We start from the raw sequence: 16,385 nt of genomic DNA, 5'->3' as shown, positions 1-16,385 counted from the left end.
GGATCCGAGCTAACCCTTGAGACCGCGCCGGCTGAGAAAATCGAACGAGGAACACAGACAGGTTCAACCCACTATAGCAAGTCAGATACCCATTAATCTCCACAATTTCTGTTTTCCGGCACGATTTATACTGTGCTCATGTTCGGTGCTCATGCCCTCATAGAGAAATGCAATGTCACTCTCGATAAGATCACTGATTGGCAATGAGATCCAAGAAATGTCGAGGTTGTTGAGGGCTCGGGCATATGCTCGGAGCCTTCTCGGACGGCAGCGGCATAACGAAAGCTAGAACCTACAGATCTGGGTTGAATGGCCCTTCTGCCCTTGTATTAAATCAAAAGCTTGCCTTGTTGTTTAGTCCAGTCGGATTGAATCCCTGTTTCCGTGCATCAGTGTTGATTCTGATTTAGGCTTTCGGTCAATGCGACGTGCTGAACTCTGTCTAAGCTCGTGCAGCTATCATTGGCCTGATGGAGCTACAATTACTGATGCGCTCAGAACCTAGACTACCGGTTGGAGTGCAAAGCAAACGCCTCGGTCTCAGATTTTCGAGAGGTTCAAAACATGAAGCTCGGCCTGATGGACGTGACAGAAAGTACGCAAAGAGCGTTCGATTTACAAACCCTGAGCATCCCGCCACTTCTTTCATCAAATAATGAAGGGTCTCCGATGCACACCACCCCTCCGAGGCTCGATACTGCTGCGTCCGTAGTAGGGCAGACATCATGAAGACCACTAACAGACCCGATGAATGGAAGATTGAGCAGGGACTGGCTGGGGCGGAGCTTCCCGTCCTTGACATGACGGGACCGCAAACCAAGGCTCTCCCCCCTCAGATTTTTGGTGACCTAACGAAAGATGATGCCGCCATAAAGAAAGTCGGCGACCCGAACAAGTTGTTCACCGAGGAGCGGCAAGGTTGGACCGGGTGAGTCCCTTCAAGCGACTTCAGCACAACCTGCCTTCGATTACAAACACTATGACTGCATGTCTACAGCAGCTGACAATTCCGGATTCAAAACAGCTTCGTCGAGTGGGAAAGTTATCCGGAGAAGAAGGCCGCGGCCCATAGGATCTTGACCTCCCAGACATTTCCCCCAAATCCAGAGTTCCAGCTTGGGCCTATTCCAGCTAGCAATCCTGTCCTTTCTGGTACTCATTGGAAGATGTGGCACAAGGCGGTTGGAGGCGCTTTGTCTCGCATCCCCGACGACTCGTGGGATATTGTGCTCAAGGAGAAGCACGCCGACATGCTGCATCTTCTCCAATTTCCTTACAACGGCGAGCCTCCCAAGCGCCTCGTGACCGACAAAGAAATTACCCCGAATCCCCTCCACTTCGTCCGAAACCACGGCGGGATTCCGATCATTGACAAAGAGCACTACAGCTTTCTGTTGGATGGACTTGTAGCGAACCCGAGATCGTTCACTTTGGATGACCTCATGGACGAAACCAAGTTTCCGCGGATGGAGAAGACAGTGACGATGCAATGCTCGGGAACCCGACGTATCGAGCAGATTCTCAAGTACCCCGGCCAGGGTGATGAGGTGCCTCAAGCACCCTGGGCTGAAGGTGCGATCGGAACTGCCAAGTACGTTGGCATCAGCCTCAAAAAAGTCATCAAAGCCTGCGGTGGACTCATCGAAGGGGCAAAACATCTCGAATTCTACGGCGCGGACACCTACTTCAAAGATGACAAAACCATGAACTATCTCGTCAGCGTTCCATGGTCAAAAGTGAGGGCAAACGAGGTCATGCTGGCCTGGGAGATGAATGGCGATGTTCTTCCTCGCATTCATGGATATCCCCTTCGCATCGTTGTATTCGGTTACATTGGAGCACGAAGCGTCAAGTGGCTTTACCGCATTAAGGCTATCAAGAACCCTACACGTGCGCCTGTTCAGAGCCAGGAGTACCTCTACTTTCCTCAACAAGTCGGCAAGCATAATCTCAAGATGACGGACGGCATCCAGATTCAGGAAATGCCAGTTAGTTCTGCCATCATGTCGCCTTGGACCAAACAGGTCGTCATACATAACGGCAAAATCCGCTGCAAGGGATGGGCCTACTCAGGTGGTGGTCGCTGGCCAGAGCGGGTTGAGCTCTCAGCTGACGGGGGGTTCAATTGGTATACTGTGCCGGTCGAGAATCTCTCCAAGAAGCGAAAATGGACCTGGCGAACCTGGGAGATCGATCTTCCTTGCGACGTGGAAGGCTGGATTGAGATCGTCTGTCGCTGCTGGGACAATTCGCTCAATACTCAACCGCCCGATGTACGCACAGCTTGGAATTGGGGCTTACATGTGACCAGTTCTTGTCACAGAATATCGGTTTACAGTGTAAACAACACCCGACCAAATACTCAGGCACGCCTCCGGGAATTTGCAGACAAGGGTATTCCGTTCGCTCCAATCACAGTACCCCTGGCTTTCCCGTCTCAATCTTGGGACGAGTATGAGGAATTTTGGAAAAAGCACGATCCACGGGATGCTGAGGATTAGTTGACTGCCTTTGTATTTTGCTTGATATGACGTTGCAATGGCGTTACTGTATGTATGCGGGATCGCAAGAGGGAATCGTCAGAAAACTTCAGGATACAACCCAAATTGAATCAATGAAGACGACTGTGAAGAAAACTGGACACAGGAACTGTTGGGGTGAACATCGCGCCTTGCCAGCCATATCGATGTACCCCGTCTGTTACGGATCGATACCGCTGCAGCACCCATTCTGTGGTTCGCTCTGGGCATTGGGTACCGCTAGCACGTAAACAAAGCGACCGGAGTTTCGAACGCATGTGGTGTGGTTCGTTTACACCGCCATAGACGCAATTGATGTTTACTGTGCCGCGAGCTAGCTGCCACTTCTGGAACTGCCCCCCGAGTACCAGGGTTTTGTCGCAGATAGCTGGTTGGATCCGACTGGATCCGACTGGACAAGCCAACATGCATATCTGCGCAGTTGTCTCCAGATGTCCAGCCAAGAAGAGGGGTAAATCGACGTGGGACCCGTCTCCGAAATATTTCCCATCGGTTTCGCGTTGTGAAATCTTCCCATACCCGACATTGCACAGACATAGTTCATAGCAGACGAATCTGGTGCTCAGCGACTGTTACATTCACTCCGCTCAAGTCTGGTTGGGCTCATCCGCATAGAACATTTCATATCATTTGTGCTCAACAGTGGAGGACACGATGTGCAACGACGACAACAATAGCCCCACTCCCCAGCCCCCACCAGCTGGCGCCATCGCGGCTGATGAGGTGAGATGTCTCAAGAATCCGTCGAGGGATGACAATTACTGAAAGTGCATGCACACTGTAGTTCACCGACGATAATTCCTCATTGAATGGTGTAAGTATCTCGGAAGATACACCAGGAGACGCCCGCAGAAGCCAGCTGACTAGGTGACTTTAGGGTAACATCGCGTCGTCCACCTCGACTGTAGCGGCCTCGATTCTTGAATCTAGACTAGAGAACGGGAGAACGTACCATAAGTACAAAGAAGGGAGTATGATTAAACGAAATCATTTGAGATTATACAAGACTAATCGTTGCAGAGTACTGGGCACCTAACGATGAGAGAGAGAAGGACAGACTCGGTAGGTTGCTAATTCTCCCAACCCTACCTTGGTTGATCGCATTTTCCCTGACTGACGGGCTGGGCTAGACCTTGTGCATAATCTCTACCTTTTGACTTTTGACTACTATCTCGGAACTGCGCCGCCAACCCGAGAGGACTCGAAAGTCGGTCGCGTGCTCGACGTCGGCACAGGCACCGGCCTCTGGGCAATCGAATTCGGAGAGGACCACCCCGAGGCTGAGGTTCGTAAAGCTTGCTATGCTTTGATCCCGGAGTACAGAGTGTTGATGGCGTGTGTTCTTCTCTAGGTCACAGGTGTGGACTTGTCGGCTTCCCAGCCAAACTTGTATAACACATGCCTTCCAAGACGAGCTTCTCTTGCAGAATCGCTGATGACATCATTAGCGTACCTCCGAATGTTCGGTTCGAGATCGATGATATCGAGGAATCATGGACTTTCAGTGAGCCCTTTGACTACATTCACAGCAGAATGATGAAGGGCAGCATTCGCGACTGGAAGAAGTTCCTCCAAAGCAGTTTTGAGTTAGTCACCTCAAGCATGTCCATCGGGAGGTGTCTAGCTACTAATGACTGAGCGTTCATGCAGTAACCTCAACCCTGGTGGATATCTCGAACTGAACGATATCGATTTCTTCCCCTTGTCTGATGACAACACGATTCCCAAGGACAGTAAGCTCATGAAGGCCTTTGGGTATTGCTTTGAGGCTCTCGAAAAGATGGGATCGCCTTTTGAAGAGTTTAGCCGCTTCGAGACCCTGCTCGCCGAGGTTGGATTCGAAGACATCCAGGTGCAGCGTTTCAAGTGGCCCACAAACACGTGGCCCAAGGATAAAAAGCACAAGGACCTGGGCGAGTGGAACCTCGAGAACCTTTCGCCCAACTTGGACGGTCTTCTCATGGCGCCGCTGACGCGAGCTCTGGACATGAGCCAGGCAGAGGTCCACGTTATTGCGATGGAGGCTCGTAAGGAGCTTGCGGATAGACAGATCCACGCTTACTTCAATGTGTATGACTCTCCTGATCCCCTAATAATCTATTTCGAAGGTACGCTTTCTGACCTTTTCTCTCTCCAGGTGGTCGATTCATGGACGCAAACCAGCGGCGGCAGCGGCGAACTGAGAATGGCCAAGCCGTCACCGATCCGGTGATATAAAACTCATAGTGTTCTTCAATATGTGAGGAGGTTTAGTTTGTTAGTGACTTGATTTAGGCTGGCTTACCTGGAAACAAGTATAACTTGATGGACCAAATGAGACGCGAAGATGGCTGCATTTCCCCCTCATTTTAGAAGCTGAGAAAAGATGACTTTCGTATCAGATATACACTGATGTCAATAAGTGATTCCAACCTCTGTCCCAAGCAGCGCAGTCGACGAGGTCATCTCTCCTCAACGCTAATGGTGGCAACATTCTGATGAGTTCAGGCACTTTCCTCACATGGTGTTGATTTCACCCGACTGCTGGACAAGCTTACTTTCAAGTGGAGCAGAGCGGCTCAACCTGGGGCGGACGTGAGATCATCTCGTATTCAGTGGGGGCTTATACGTCGATATGAAGAAACACTATACATAGAACCTAAAAGGGCCCCTCGCTCACGCGGGCTGCTCCGAGATGAACGCCGATCTTCGAGACTAAAATTGACGCATTCCCACATCATAAACATGCGATTTACGTCAGACTTCTTGCCCGGTCGAGTAACCTGCTGCCGCTGCTGTTGAACTGCTCAGACATCCGCGAGATGAGAGCCGCGAACATCCTATTGTTGCAGTGGGCAACTCTGCTTACTGGCACAGCACTCGCCTCCAGCTCATCTATCAATAGAAGAGCCGACATCTCATCCTGCAAATTGCCAGCGACAAACGGCGTCTTCTTCAGCTCTGGTTTTGGCTACAAGTACGATTGCGCTCCCAGCAAGGGCACCGTCAATGCGATTCTCATCTTCATCGATTTTCCGGATCAGACCGCTTCAGAAGCTTCTCCGCAAGAAGTCTACGACCTCCTGATACCTCAAGCCCAGCAATGGTTCAACACGTTATCGTACGGGCAGCTGTCGCTCAACATCACCGCAGACACGAGCCGATTTTACCGCATGCCCAAGAACGCAGCCGAATACAACTTCGTCAGACCTTTATCGCAGCAAGCTCACTATGCTTATGTCCAAGACGCGCTAGAGCAGTGGCTAGATGTCACCAACACGCCGGTCCCCAGGGTCAATAGCACCGAGGGCCCTCTGACTGATATCTTCTACGTGATCCCCACAAGAAACGCGACGAATATTGAGCTTTCTGCAGCTCTCACCGGTGGCGCATATACCAAGAATGTGAACTACATTGCGAGAAAGGCTGTCACCATGGGCATTGACACATTCGATTGGTGGGGTTACAAGGCGGTGAATCACGAGACGGGCCACACCTTCTGCTTGCCGGATCTATACCCCATACCGACGGGTTATACGGGTATGTACGCCGGCAACTGGGATATGATGGCCAACGTGGGGGCTTCTAGCCCGGATTACTTCGCATGGGACAAGTGGAGGTTAGGCTGGCTTACGGACGATCAAGTCGAGTGCGTCGTTACGTCGGCGGCTCCGCTCAACGGCAGCAACATGACTTCATCAACGACGCATAAACTCACGCCACTGGAGACTATGGGCGGCATGAAAGCCGTGGTCGTGAAGCACAATGCGACGATGGCGCTGGTGGCCGAGGTGAGGTCGAGGGAGGGCAACAACCTCAACTCATGTACGACTGGCGTCTTGCTCTATACTGTAGCGACGGATCTTGGTACTGGCGAGGGTCCGATCCGAGTCCTTGATGGGAATACCGGCTGGGGAACGACTTCTTGCATCAACGATGAACTTGACAACGCGCCGTTGAGCTTGAATGGCGGGGGCGCGAGCGCATACACCTCGACAGATCTGGGTGTGACGGTGACGGTGGTGGAGCAAGACGGCGATGATTACACAATCCGAATCGATGTATCATGAGAGATAATGATTGATAAGTCGAATGGACGCGTAGGATGCATGGGAATGTCGAGACTGAGAGCGCTGAAAAGTCGTGGTACGTTGAGGTCTCCACTGCCAAGTGCTGTCAAACGTCAGAGGTCCAAATATGTAGGCCGAGAGAAGGCAGCAAAAACGCTGCAGGCGTGACAGGTTTCCACCAGGGCATGTTTCGGCGATTCAGTGCATGTCATGGGAGCATCAACGGCAGTTCATCACACAATCTTGATAAGTAACGTTTCGTATGTTGCATGCTGAGAGCATCTCAAACTTCAGGTGTATAGAATGGGATGAAGTTCATCGTTCGTGGAGGAAACAAAGTTGGGATTCTCCTGGAGAGACTGCCGATAAAGAGTTCGGCCACTGCGTTCGGACTGAAGAAAGAGCCAGAAACAGGTGGTTGTATGCCATTGCATGATATCAACTGATAAAGTTCATGATAAGTCGCCTTCGATATTGTTTGATCGTCAACGAATCTGAAGGAACAACAAGTTAACGTAACTGAAGTAAAAGGAACTGACAAAAACATCAAAACATCAAGCAAATTAGAGTCTACTTTATCTAGGAACAGCTTGCCTACATTGAATCAGGCATTCAGTTGAATAGTGGGCTCAGATCAGTCAGGCCCAACCACTAGATTTCGGGGACGTGGTTGAACGCAACTTTTACTCAGGACCAGCCTTCTCGTCAGACTGGAGATATTTTGTGAATCGTAATTCGAAGTCCGAAGAGAAAAGGGGGGAAAAAACAACACCTAGCTGTTTTTGCACTGAAAATGGAACGGGTCAATTTTCGTTGTTGATAACGAGAGTAATTTGGTAATGAAATCGTCCAGTCGTCCAATAGCTAGGCAACTTTGGAGAACCCATCCACCGTGGACGAGGGTCGAGTCATCCCACCTCAAAATCGATCCAAGGACTTCATGGCGCCATAGGCCGAACTCCGAAGGGCGAGGTAGATCATACCACCTTACACAGGAGGGAGTGATGCGAGATGATTGCTTGCCAATACGTAAATCATCCCCGCTTTGATGGACGCTCTATGCGATGATTTCCTGCCAGCCAGACATGTGCACGAGGGTGGCTAGGGCCACATGGTGATGGTGTCTGAGGTTTCGCCCCTTGGCACTGATGCGTCTGAAGTCTCTGATCGCCTGAAACAGAAGATCTTAAGGCAGGCAACGAGTACAAGCCTCCACTTACGGCGCCGCAGAAGCGTTGACAGACGTTGGTCCCGCGACGGGTTAGACGGAGTTCTGGCCAGATAGTGGGATGGTGTCATGCTCGCATTCCCGCAGAAGACGACGAAGGGAACTGGGCCGCAGTGGTCTGGGGGTTCAATTGCATTCGTAAGGTTGTCAAAACTCCTTTTGAGTTCCATTTGACAACTGGATCTGACATGATGTTTCCTGCAGGCCATGAGGGGCATGCCCGCTTGATTACCACAATAAGGTTACTGGCGGCAACTTTCCCCATTTTCAGAGGATGCAGAGATAGATGGCAATATCGTCTGGACCCGGATCATAGCTAGCCAGGAACTGCGGCCAGAATCTCCGCTGAGAAAGATCGGTTGAATCCCATCTGCTGCTCGGGGCGACATGCCGAATAGGGTGACCTTGTCCCCAGAGTGCATCTTCAGGGAGAAGAGGCACATCTGGAGTACATTTCGCCTACAGAATTGCGCAGTAATCAAGCTTTCCAGACATCTGTAGCGCGGGTAGGCCCTGCGCTAAGCCCTAAGAGAATGTGAAAGTGACTCCTTACAAACCAGTTACCCGCCCGGTGAACTTGCGATCCGGAGGCCACCGAGGTTTGCTATTGGCTTCGGAATGAGTTAAGCATTCGGTCGTGGGGAACTCGGCTTTGATAAGCGGCGGTGGTCCTCTTGAGACGCACGGGTGAAGACCCTCCCCCTTCTTCTCTCCCCTCCCACCCATGCCACCATCGCAAAACGTTCCCACCCTTACCCCAGGCGAAACTCGCTCTATGACAACCTGCGGCTGAATCTGTCTGATCTTCCGCCTCATCTTTCCGTCCACATCGTTGTCGAGGCGTCTGAAGTCTGAGGCGCCTTACCGAATGCGCCGACCACCCGTCGCAAGACTTCCAAAAACTCAGCCGATATCGCGACCCATGTTGCAATAATGAACGCAAATGCAGCCACACCATAGTCGTTCGCTAGCTGGTCGCGCCCAATTCAGACCATGACGGCCGTGCGCCCCCACCGGACTTGCTTCATGAATGGTTGACTTGGCGATGACATGGTCACCCGTCGCGTCTGTTCTTTGAACCCCCTGCACATGCCATACCATGATTTCGGGTCCGATAGATTCCTGTACCTGACAATCTTCTAAGTCGCCGTCTTAACCGATTCGGCTCGTCTCATGTTGTCTCGACTCTCGTCCCCCTCGGCCTCCATACCCCGGGGAGAGCGTCGTCTGTCTTAACTTTTGAAGTCTCATCGCAACGGTGTGCTAGCCAAAGCTGGCCGAGCATGAGGCTCTTGCTCTGGACCGTCTGAATTCCACTGATTCACCAAGGATCTGCTCTGATCATGTTTTCCATCCAATCTCTTCTTTATAAACCTGGCTGATCTCCCTCTCGGCACCAAATTTCTTCTTCTTGGCTATAGCTTCTCATCTTCATACGACATTCTCTTTGCACCGTTTCGTTTCATTCTTTTCAATTTTGAGTTCTGTGAGCTCTTCCATTCTTTGTATCGCCAGCAGATCTGACCTCGTTTTACTCTACTATCTTACAATCAACTCTTCGCTTCAAACCACGTCAGTCGACAGCACGCAGAAGGCCGGTCTTTTCTGTCTTAATCACTCTCGACCGTCGATAATCCAAATCTCGATCAAGATGAAGTACCAGACTATCGCTTTCGCCACTTCGACCCTCGTCGGTCTCGTGGCGGCCAGTCCCTACCACCGTCACCACCATGTGAGACGTGTCAGCAAGCGTGAGGTTCCCCAGGAGCACTCTCACGAGATCTTCCTCAACATTACCCGCGAGTTCCTGAACAAGGAGAACCCCAAAGCCATTGCCGACCCCGTCTTTGGCCTCCTCGGAGACGCAGCCGCCAAGACTGGCGCCGGACAGGTCACCAACTTGGCTTGCCTGCAGCAGGAGACTGCCGACCAGGCTTTCACCAACGCTAAGGCCGCCAAGGATATCCGCGGCATGTCTGCTGCTCTCGTCTACCAGACTCTTGAGCGCAACACCGCGGGCGTTGGTGTGAACAGCGCAGCTTGCACCGACAAGCCTGTCAACGCTGAGATCGCCGCCCTCTCCAAGAAGCACCAGGACCCCGCAGCCGATGGCGCTGCAGCCAACAACAAGGAGGTTGCTCTCGCGCTAGCCAAGCAGTTGGCCGCAGTCGGCGGTGATCCCATGCTGGCTCTCGAGAGCGGCACCTTCGCTCCTGGTGACAAGTCCGACACTACCTTCAAGGGTCTCAGCTGCGACACTGACACCGACCCTACCGGATGCATCTTCACTGAGAAGAAGCTTGTCCTTGATGCGACTCCCGACGAGATCACCGCCGCTGCTAAGGGTGTCACTCAGACCGTCACCGGCGGCACTGGTGAGCTGAAGGCAACTCACATCGACATCACTGGCCTCGCCGTTGCCGGCCAGGCCGGAGCTGCTAAGGGAGGACAGACTTCAAGCACTCCTGCCAAGGCTAAGAATAGTGCCACGCCTTCCAGCGGCAACACATACTCCAACTCTAACACCAACACCAACACCAACGCCAACACCAACGCCAACGCCAACGCCAACGACGCTTCTTGCGATGCGTCCAGCTCTAACAACGGCGCAGCCCAGACCAAGGCCAACAACGGCACTGCTGGCGGAAACAACGGAAACAACTCGAACAACAACGGCAACGCTAACAGCGGCAATGCCAACACTGGCAACGGCAACAACGTTCAGACCTTCACCGGCTCTCTCGGTGGCGCCCCTCCCCCGGTCATCCAGAGCTCCGGCAACCGCCCCTTCTCCGTCAACGGTGACACCTTCGTCGGAAAGGGCGCCGCCCTCGGCCGATCCTGCGACGTTCAGCACAACGCCTGCGCCCGCGCCGTCAACAGCGGCCAGCTCGACGGCGAGGTCTCCCAGTGCGACGAGCAGAACACTCAGTGCCGCGCCCAAGCCAACCTCCGCAAGCGCTTCTTCAAGCGCCAGGCCACCGACTTCGGTTCCTGCAGCGACCCTTCCGTCGTCTTCAAGGACGGCTTGCCCGATCGCCAGGCCGCGGCTTTCATCGCAAACAACCAGGGCGACTTCAACCACGGCTCTGCACAGAAGATTGGTATCATTGCTGGCTTCATCTGCCAGCGCCTTTCTGACAGCTGCAAGGCGCCTGCTGCTACCGTCGAGAGCTGCAACAAGGCTCAAACTGCGGCTGTTGCTGCTACTCAGGATGAGACTGCTGCGAATGTGTTCAACAGCATGCTTATTGGCGGCTCGGCTAGTGGCAACGTCACCGCTCGTGGTGAGCTCAGACTTCACTGATTGGAGTACTTCAGAAGTGCATTCGAATCGTTACTCGATGATGGGTACATGGAAGGTGTTTAGGCTTGCATTGATTTACGCTTCCGGTGGCAGTTTGGTGGCAACATTGAGATATCCTCCGCACGGGTCAATGTCAGGAGTAGCTTTAGGTGTTTCTTGGAGTCTTGGTGACTTTTCAAATTGAGTCAAAATTTCATGCCTCACATCCTTATTTTAAACATCGAGTGACCTATTCAGCAGTATATTGCTCATGCTAACCAAACCCTTGGTAGTTCATTGGTCGCATGCGGTGGTTTTCACGACAGGGCAGTAAGGTTTGAGGTTTCTAGGCCCGTTTCGAATTGCTTAACTCATAGGAGCTGGCCATTGGCAAGGATGCAATAAGTTCAAGTATTATTGATAAGTAACCTAGAAGTCTTCTCTCAAGACACCGACTCAAGGCGAGTCGTACTTGAGGTACGCGCCGCTGCCAGTGTCATGCGTCAGGTTCGTCTGCACAACACGACCGTTCTTCAAGCTACCACTCTCAGCAACACCTCCAACAGCCGCGGTACCGTTCAAACGATGCAGCTTGTTCTCGCCAGCCAGCACTGTAAAGTTGGCGAGGGAAATCTCGTATCCCTGCTTGATCCTGGTCGTAGGAATACCAAAGAATGAAGCATTCACAGCATCGTAGTCAATGCTGAGCTCATAGTATCCCCTGTAGAACAGGTCTTGCCACTGCAACTCACGATTCGCAGCAGTAAGCCATGCTGATCCCGCATTCGCCGCCGCCAGCGAAATGTTCTGCCCAGCAGGGCACGGCGAGCTCACAGCCGAACCCGCAAATTCGACGCCGACGGAACCGGAGCCCGTGTTCGGATCGTACTCGTGCTCACCAAGCCAGACAAGATCCGATACCCACGAAGCGTGCGAGTCGCCCGCGAGGAAGATGTTGTTGCCGACGTTCTGCTCGTACAGGACCTGGAAGGTGCGATTGCGGTTCGCTTGATAACCGTCCCACTGGTCGTAGTTCATCGGGTTCTCGGCGCCGAGGGCCAGGCTCTCGTTCATGCGGCTGAAGATGATTTGGTTGCCAATGACACGCCAGGTCGCACCGCGGGTCGAGCTTTGGCGAAGGGTTTTGTAGAACCAGGCTTCTTGGCGGGGTCCCATGAGGGAGCGGCTTGCGTCGTTGGAAATGGCGTGGATGTAGTCGGTGTTGGTGTAGACATCCGTGATCTAGGGGGTTAGCAAGACTCTGAAATTCCTATAGGAGAGGAGTGAAACTTACAGCGCGATCGTACTGGCGAGTATCCAGCATCACGAGGTCGAACAAGTTGCCGAAGTTGAACTCTCTCCAGATGCGGAGGTTATCATCCATATCGACCTGGCGAATAGGCACTAGCAGGGCGTTAGTATCGATATCATCATCAAAACTGGGTTGAGAGTGTAAGCATACTCCACTCAAAGTATGCGCGAACAGCATTCATCTTGCGCTGATCAACCGAGACACCGCCATCAGCAATGAAAGAATCCTCAGTGTTGTTAAGCTCTGAGGCACCATCTCGCCACGTGTTGTCCGAAACCTCTGTTTCCCATTAGTCAATGTGGCGCATAACGAAAGACTGCTACCAACCGTGGTCGTCCCAAACCGGGATCCAGGGAAAGCTCTGGTGGCTGGCCACCAAGTCCAGGTCGGTTCTGTAGGTTGCAATGCGCTTGCGGTAGTCATACAAACTGCCAAAAGTCAGCTTGACATGTTCTCTAGAGAAGTAACACAAGCTACTGACGTGAAGATCTGGCGATCGGGAAGAGGAATTCTTCCGATCGAGTTGCCCCAGCCATACTCGCCATTGCCGTACTCGTAGATGTAGTCTCCAAGATGGATCACGTAGTCAACCGAGTCTTTTCGGACTGGGTTGCCGTAAGCGTTGAAGAAACCGAAAGCTTCACCAAGTCAGTCGAAAAGTTCTAAGGACTCTGGAATGGATAGTTCACGAAGACGTACGGTAGTTGCTGCAAGAGTAGACGGCAAGCTTGATCGGTGTTTCAACTCGGGAGTTCTTTGAAGGAATCGTCTTTGTCCGGCCAATCAGGGACGTCTTGTTTGAGTTGCAAATACCAAACTGATAGTCTTCAATGCAAGTCAATTACCCTCCCTGGACGAATTGAACTGTGGTCACTCACAATAGACCGTGAAAGGCGCCAATCGCTTGGCCTCAACCTTTACAGTATAATCCACATCAGAGCTCGTGTAAGCAGTACCCGAGTCAACAACAGCTTCAAAAGTCTTGCTTGTGCCGATTTTCCAATCAACGCAGACCGGAGAGTCACTCTTCTTCACATAGTCTTCCGTGCTGTGGTCATACAGGGGAACGTAGCCGCTGACAGTCAAGTTGCTCTTGTCATTGTCAGCTGTCGGAGCAGCTCGCGTCCACAGGATGACGCTGTCCTCGTACGGATCACCGGAAGCCACGCCATGCGTGAAGTTCAGCTTGGCTGGATCCCAGTGGGAGTTGGCGTAGGTGCGCTTAGCGACCTTATTGATGGAGACACCAAGTGACGCATGGTGCTTCGACGGCGACAGGTAGTTGAGGTTACCTGTGAAAGCAGCCGATGCCCCAGTGGCTAGAGCCAAGACAGCAAAGATTGGCTGAACCATGATGACGGTGGCTATCACGCTCTGGAGGATTGAGACGCGAACGAAGTGACCACAAAGAGTTGACTTATTGGTTGCCAAGAAGGGATCAGCATTAAGCTTTGACGGCGAGAGCTGCCATTTATGAACTTTGGTTTACAAAAATTTCCAGGCGCGAGAATACTAGGATGAGCTTCCGCAGCTTCCATCTCAGGCCGTTTGTTTCTCGCTCTGGATGGACGCTCGCCACGTGCGTTATTCAGACGGCTATGCTCGTGGGTAATCATCTCAACAGTGATTGGACATTGAATCCCTTCACCGGATTTCAAGAATCGTTAGTCTTCTCTCAATGACGACAATCACCAGGGATTATCGCAGAGTAGCATTCGCGAACCCCTCTTCTTATCAATCGTGCATGTGCTGAGATGGGCATAGGTTTACCAGGCTTGCAAGGCACGGAAATAAGTCCTCTTTATGAATGGCATATCTTGAACCGCGGTTCACACGTGCGCCCGGCTCTGGAGGTCATTGGTGGTCTTGGCGCTGTGGGGCCGTCGCTCCGGTTCTTCGGCTCTACATAGCTGGGATCCCGCCTTTGTCAACTCGTGCATAGCAGGGTCGCGTCATCAATGATATATTGCTGAACAGAGATATCCTGTCTTCTCCATGGAAAAACATTGCTGTTTCGGAACATCGCTTTAGCATGACGTACATCCAACAATCTGCTGGCACATATTGTTTGTTTTCTAAGATAAATGTATCTAGCTCTGCATAGGTACAATACAAGTCCCTTCCCACACTTAATGGAGGCCGAAGTGACATTTACACCCAACAAGTAATGGCACTCAGCTTCGTATACTACACTCTTATGGTGCAATAACAAACATCGTCTAGCGCACATTGTTTCCTCCCATATTCACGCGTCAATCTTTTTGGGAGGAAATAGGTACATGTACCTGACATGAAAGACGTAACCCTTCGGGATGCAATGCTCGCGCTGATAAGTGTTCGATGAGAAATGAGACTCTCAAAGGACGTTGTTTTGGTAAGACTTGTACACAGTGAGGTGCCCAGCTTATGAAGTATGTTGGGCAATCACTTCGCTATGTAGACCAAGTAGATCGCTACCAATTATATGTCTTGCTTGAATGCGAACAATCATGAATAAACAAATTATTGATTCGTGCACACAAAATCACCTCGTGCGATCTGGCCGATTGGACAGCTCTGCCCAGGTCCGGACTCATCAATTATCCACGACCATGCGTGAGCTCTGATATGGCTGGTCTCATCCCGAGCAGCCCTGCTTTCCGTGCGGAACAAGCAGAGGGTAAGACTAAGTAAGAGTGAGCATTCTCCATTTCATGCGTGTGAATCCATACGTGACAACAGACTCCCAGAAGGTTACATACATATAAAATGAGGAAACATGGCTCGCAAAAAACGTCTTACTGAAGTACCAGGCTTTGAAAACAGAGTCTATGCCCATGAACAATCGAGCTAGCCGTAATGCACTGTAGCAGACCTGGAAGATGTAGTTCTGAAAAAGAATATTGAACTTGCAGTGGTATTGTTTCCAAGGTTTCAGGAACACTAACTAGTCCCTTGTCAAGAAGATTAAAGTGAAAATTTGTCCGTGCAGAAGCTACAACAGGGGTTTGATTCGAACACACCATCCGCGAAAAGCTTATACCTAGTAACGAATAAGGGGTCTTCGAAAGTTCAAGACGGCTCAAAGTCTTGAATTGGGCTATCATGATTCAACAATTCCATGCCCTCATGGAATTCTTCGTAGAACAAAACGACTACCTCAGTCGATTAGACTTCGGATGGAAATACATAGGAAAGACCACTAATGGAAGGAAGACGACGGGAGGTATTGTAAATGCGATAGCAAGGCTCCTATTAGCAGGTAACATAAAGGGCAATACCACAGGAGCTAATGAAGTTACAGACATATAGATGATGAGGCGTAGAAAGGTTTTCGATTGGTACAGATGACCAATGACTGGGTCATGAAGCTGCCCGGCAGCCTTTTCTGAGGCTGATAGGAGCCCACGATCGTTCTGAAGTACGTCTGATAGTTTTGCTGCTGCTGTCATTGCTGCTTGACGCGGATGAATCGTAGAGCTTCCGACGGAGACTATCGCTGAAGATGGAGGAATTTGGGGTACTCTTTGTTCTTTAATACTAAAGTCAGTACATACTTTAGTCTGTGACAAAACTCTGGCCTTGTTCTCAGTACGACAGGTCTCACGCTTACCGAAGTACAACTGGAGAGCCACGAAAACAGGTTGAGAAAGAAGAAGAACAGGGAGCAGTTGACCAAAGCCCATTTCTCGCTCAGCTGACCGTATTTCCTTCCCAACTTGACTCTTACTGGAGAAAAGCTGGTAGGTAAGTCAACATACCCACTTCCTGGCACCCCCCTGTTTCTGGCACCACAAAAACGATGGGATCACAACCCAACCTCCTCATTACTATTAACTATTGATCCTCAACCACACCCACTACAATACAGCTGCCAGCCTCACTAGGGCATTCAGAGTCGCTGGATTCAGCCGTGATAACCTCCTTTTCACCCGCTTCGATTTGAGCCCGATGGATATCCCTGATGTTCGCGAACTTCGTATTGGGATCG

General features: G+C 51.4%; 4 protein-coding genes across 4 annotated transcripts; 3 read left to right on the top strand and 1 right to left on the bottom strand.

Moving 5' to 3' along the window:
- Positions 1-725: 725 nt before the first annotated feature.
- Positions 726-4,723, top strand: CTAM01_16393 (oxidoreductase molybdopterin binding domain-containing protein; the record flags this gene model as incomplete). The annotated part of the gene is made up of 11 exons (XM_060532386.1): positions 726-928; positions 1,025-2,273; positions 3,156-3,263; positions 3,325-3,354; positions 3,418-3,511; positions 3,561-3,602; positions 3,671-3,825; positions 3,892-3,929; positions 3,989-4,126; positions 4,191-4,610; positions 4,678-4,723. The coding sequence occupies 11 exons, from the start codon at positions 726-728 to the stop codon at positions 4,721-4,723; spliced, it is 2,523 nt and encodes an 840-aa protein (XP_060373035.1).
- A 618-nt stretch (positions 4,724-5,341) lies between these two features.
- Positions 5,342-6,589, top strand: CTAM01_16392 (uncharacterized protein; the record flags this gene model as incomplete). The annotated part of the gene is made up of 1 exon (XM_060532385.1): positions 5,342-6,589. The coding sequence occupies one exon, from the start codon at positions 5,342-5,344 to the stop codon at positions 6,587-6,589; it is 1,248 nt and encodes a 415-aa protein (XP_060373034.1).
- Positions 6,590-9,468: 2,879 nt separating this feature from the next.
- Positions 9,469-11,124, top strand: CTAM01_16391 (uncharacterized protein; the record flags this gene model as incomplete). The annotated part of the gene is made up of 1 exon (XM_060532384.1): positions 9,469-11,124. One exon carries the CDS (start codon positions 9,469-9,471, stop codon positions 11,122-11,124), a length of 1,656 nt encoding a protein of 551 aa, XP_060373033.1.
- Positions 11,125-11,559: 435 nt separating this feature from the next.
- Positions 11,560-13,768, bottom strand: CTAM01_16390 (PhoD-like phosphatase; the record flags this gene model as incomplete). The annotated part of the gene is made up of 7 exons (XM_060532383.1): positions 11,560-12,345; positions 12,398-12,507; positions 12,566-12,694; positions 12,743-12,843; positions 12,897-13,053; positions 13,115-13,240; positions 13,294-13,768. The coding sequence occupies 7 exons, from the start codon at positions 13,766-13,768 to the stop codon at positions 11,560-11,562; spliced, it is 1,884 nt and encodes a 627-aa protein (XP_060373032.1).
- Positions 13,769-16,385: the final 2,617 nt, after the last annotated feature.

This window comes from Colletotrichum tamarilloi, assembly GCF_030869305.1.
Source record: "Colletotrichum tamarilloi strain Tom-12 chromosome Unknown Scaffold_218.1, whole genome shotgun sequence".
Classification (NCBI taxonomy): Eukaryota; Fungi; Ascomycota; class Sordariomycetes; order Glomerellales; family Glomerellaceae; genus Colletotrichum; species Colletotrichum tamarilloi.
Note: the sequence above shows the minus strand (reverse complement) of the source record. Positions and strands in the feature narration are given on the sequence as shown.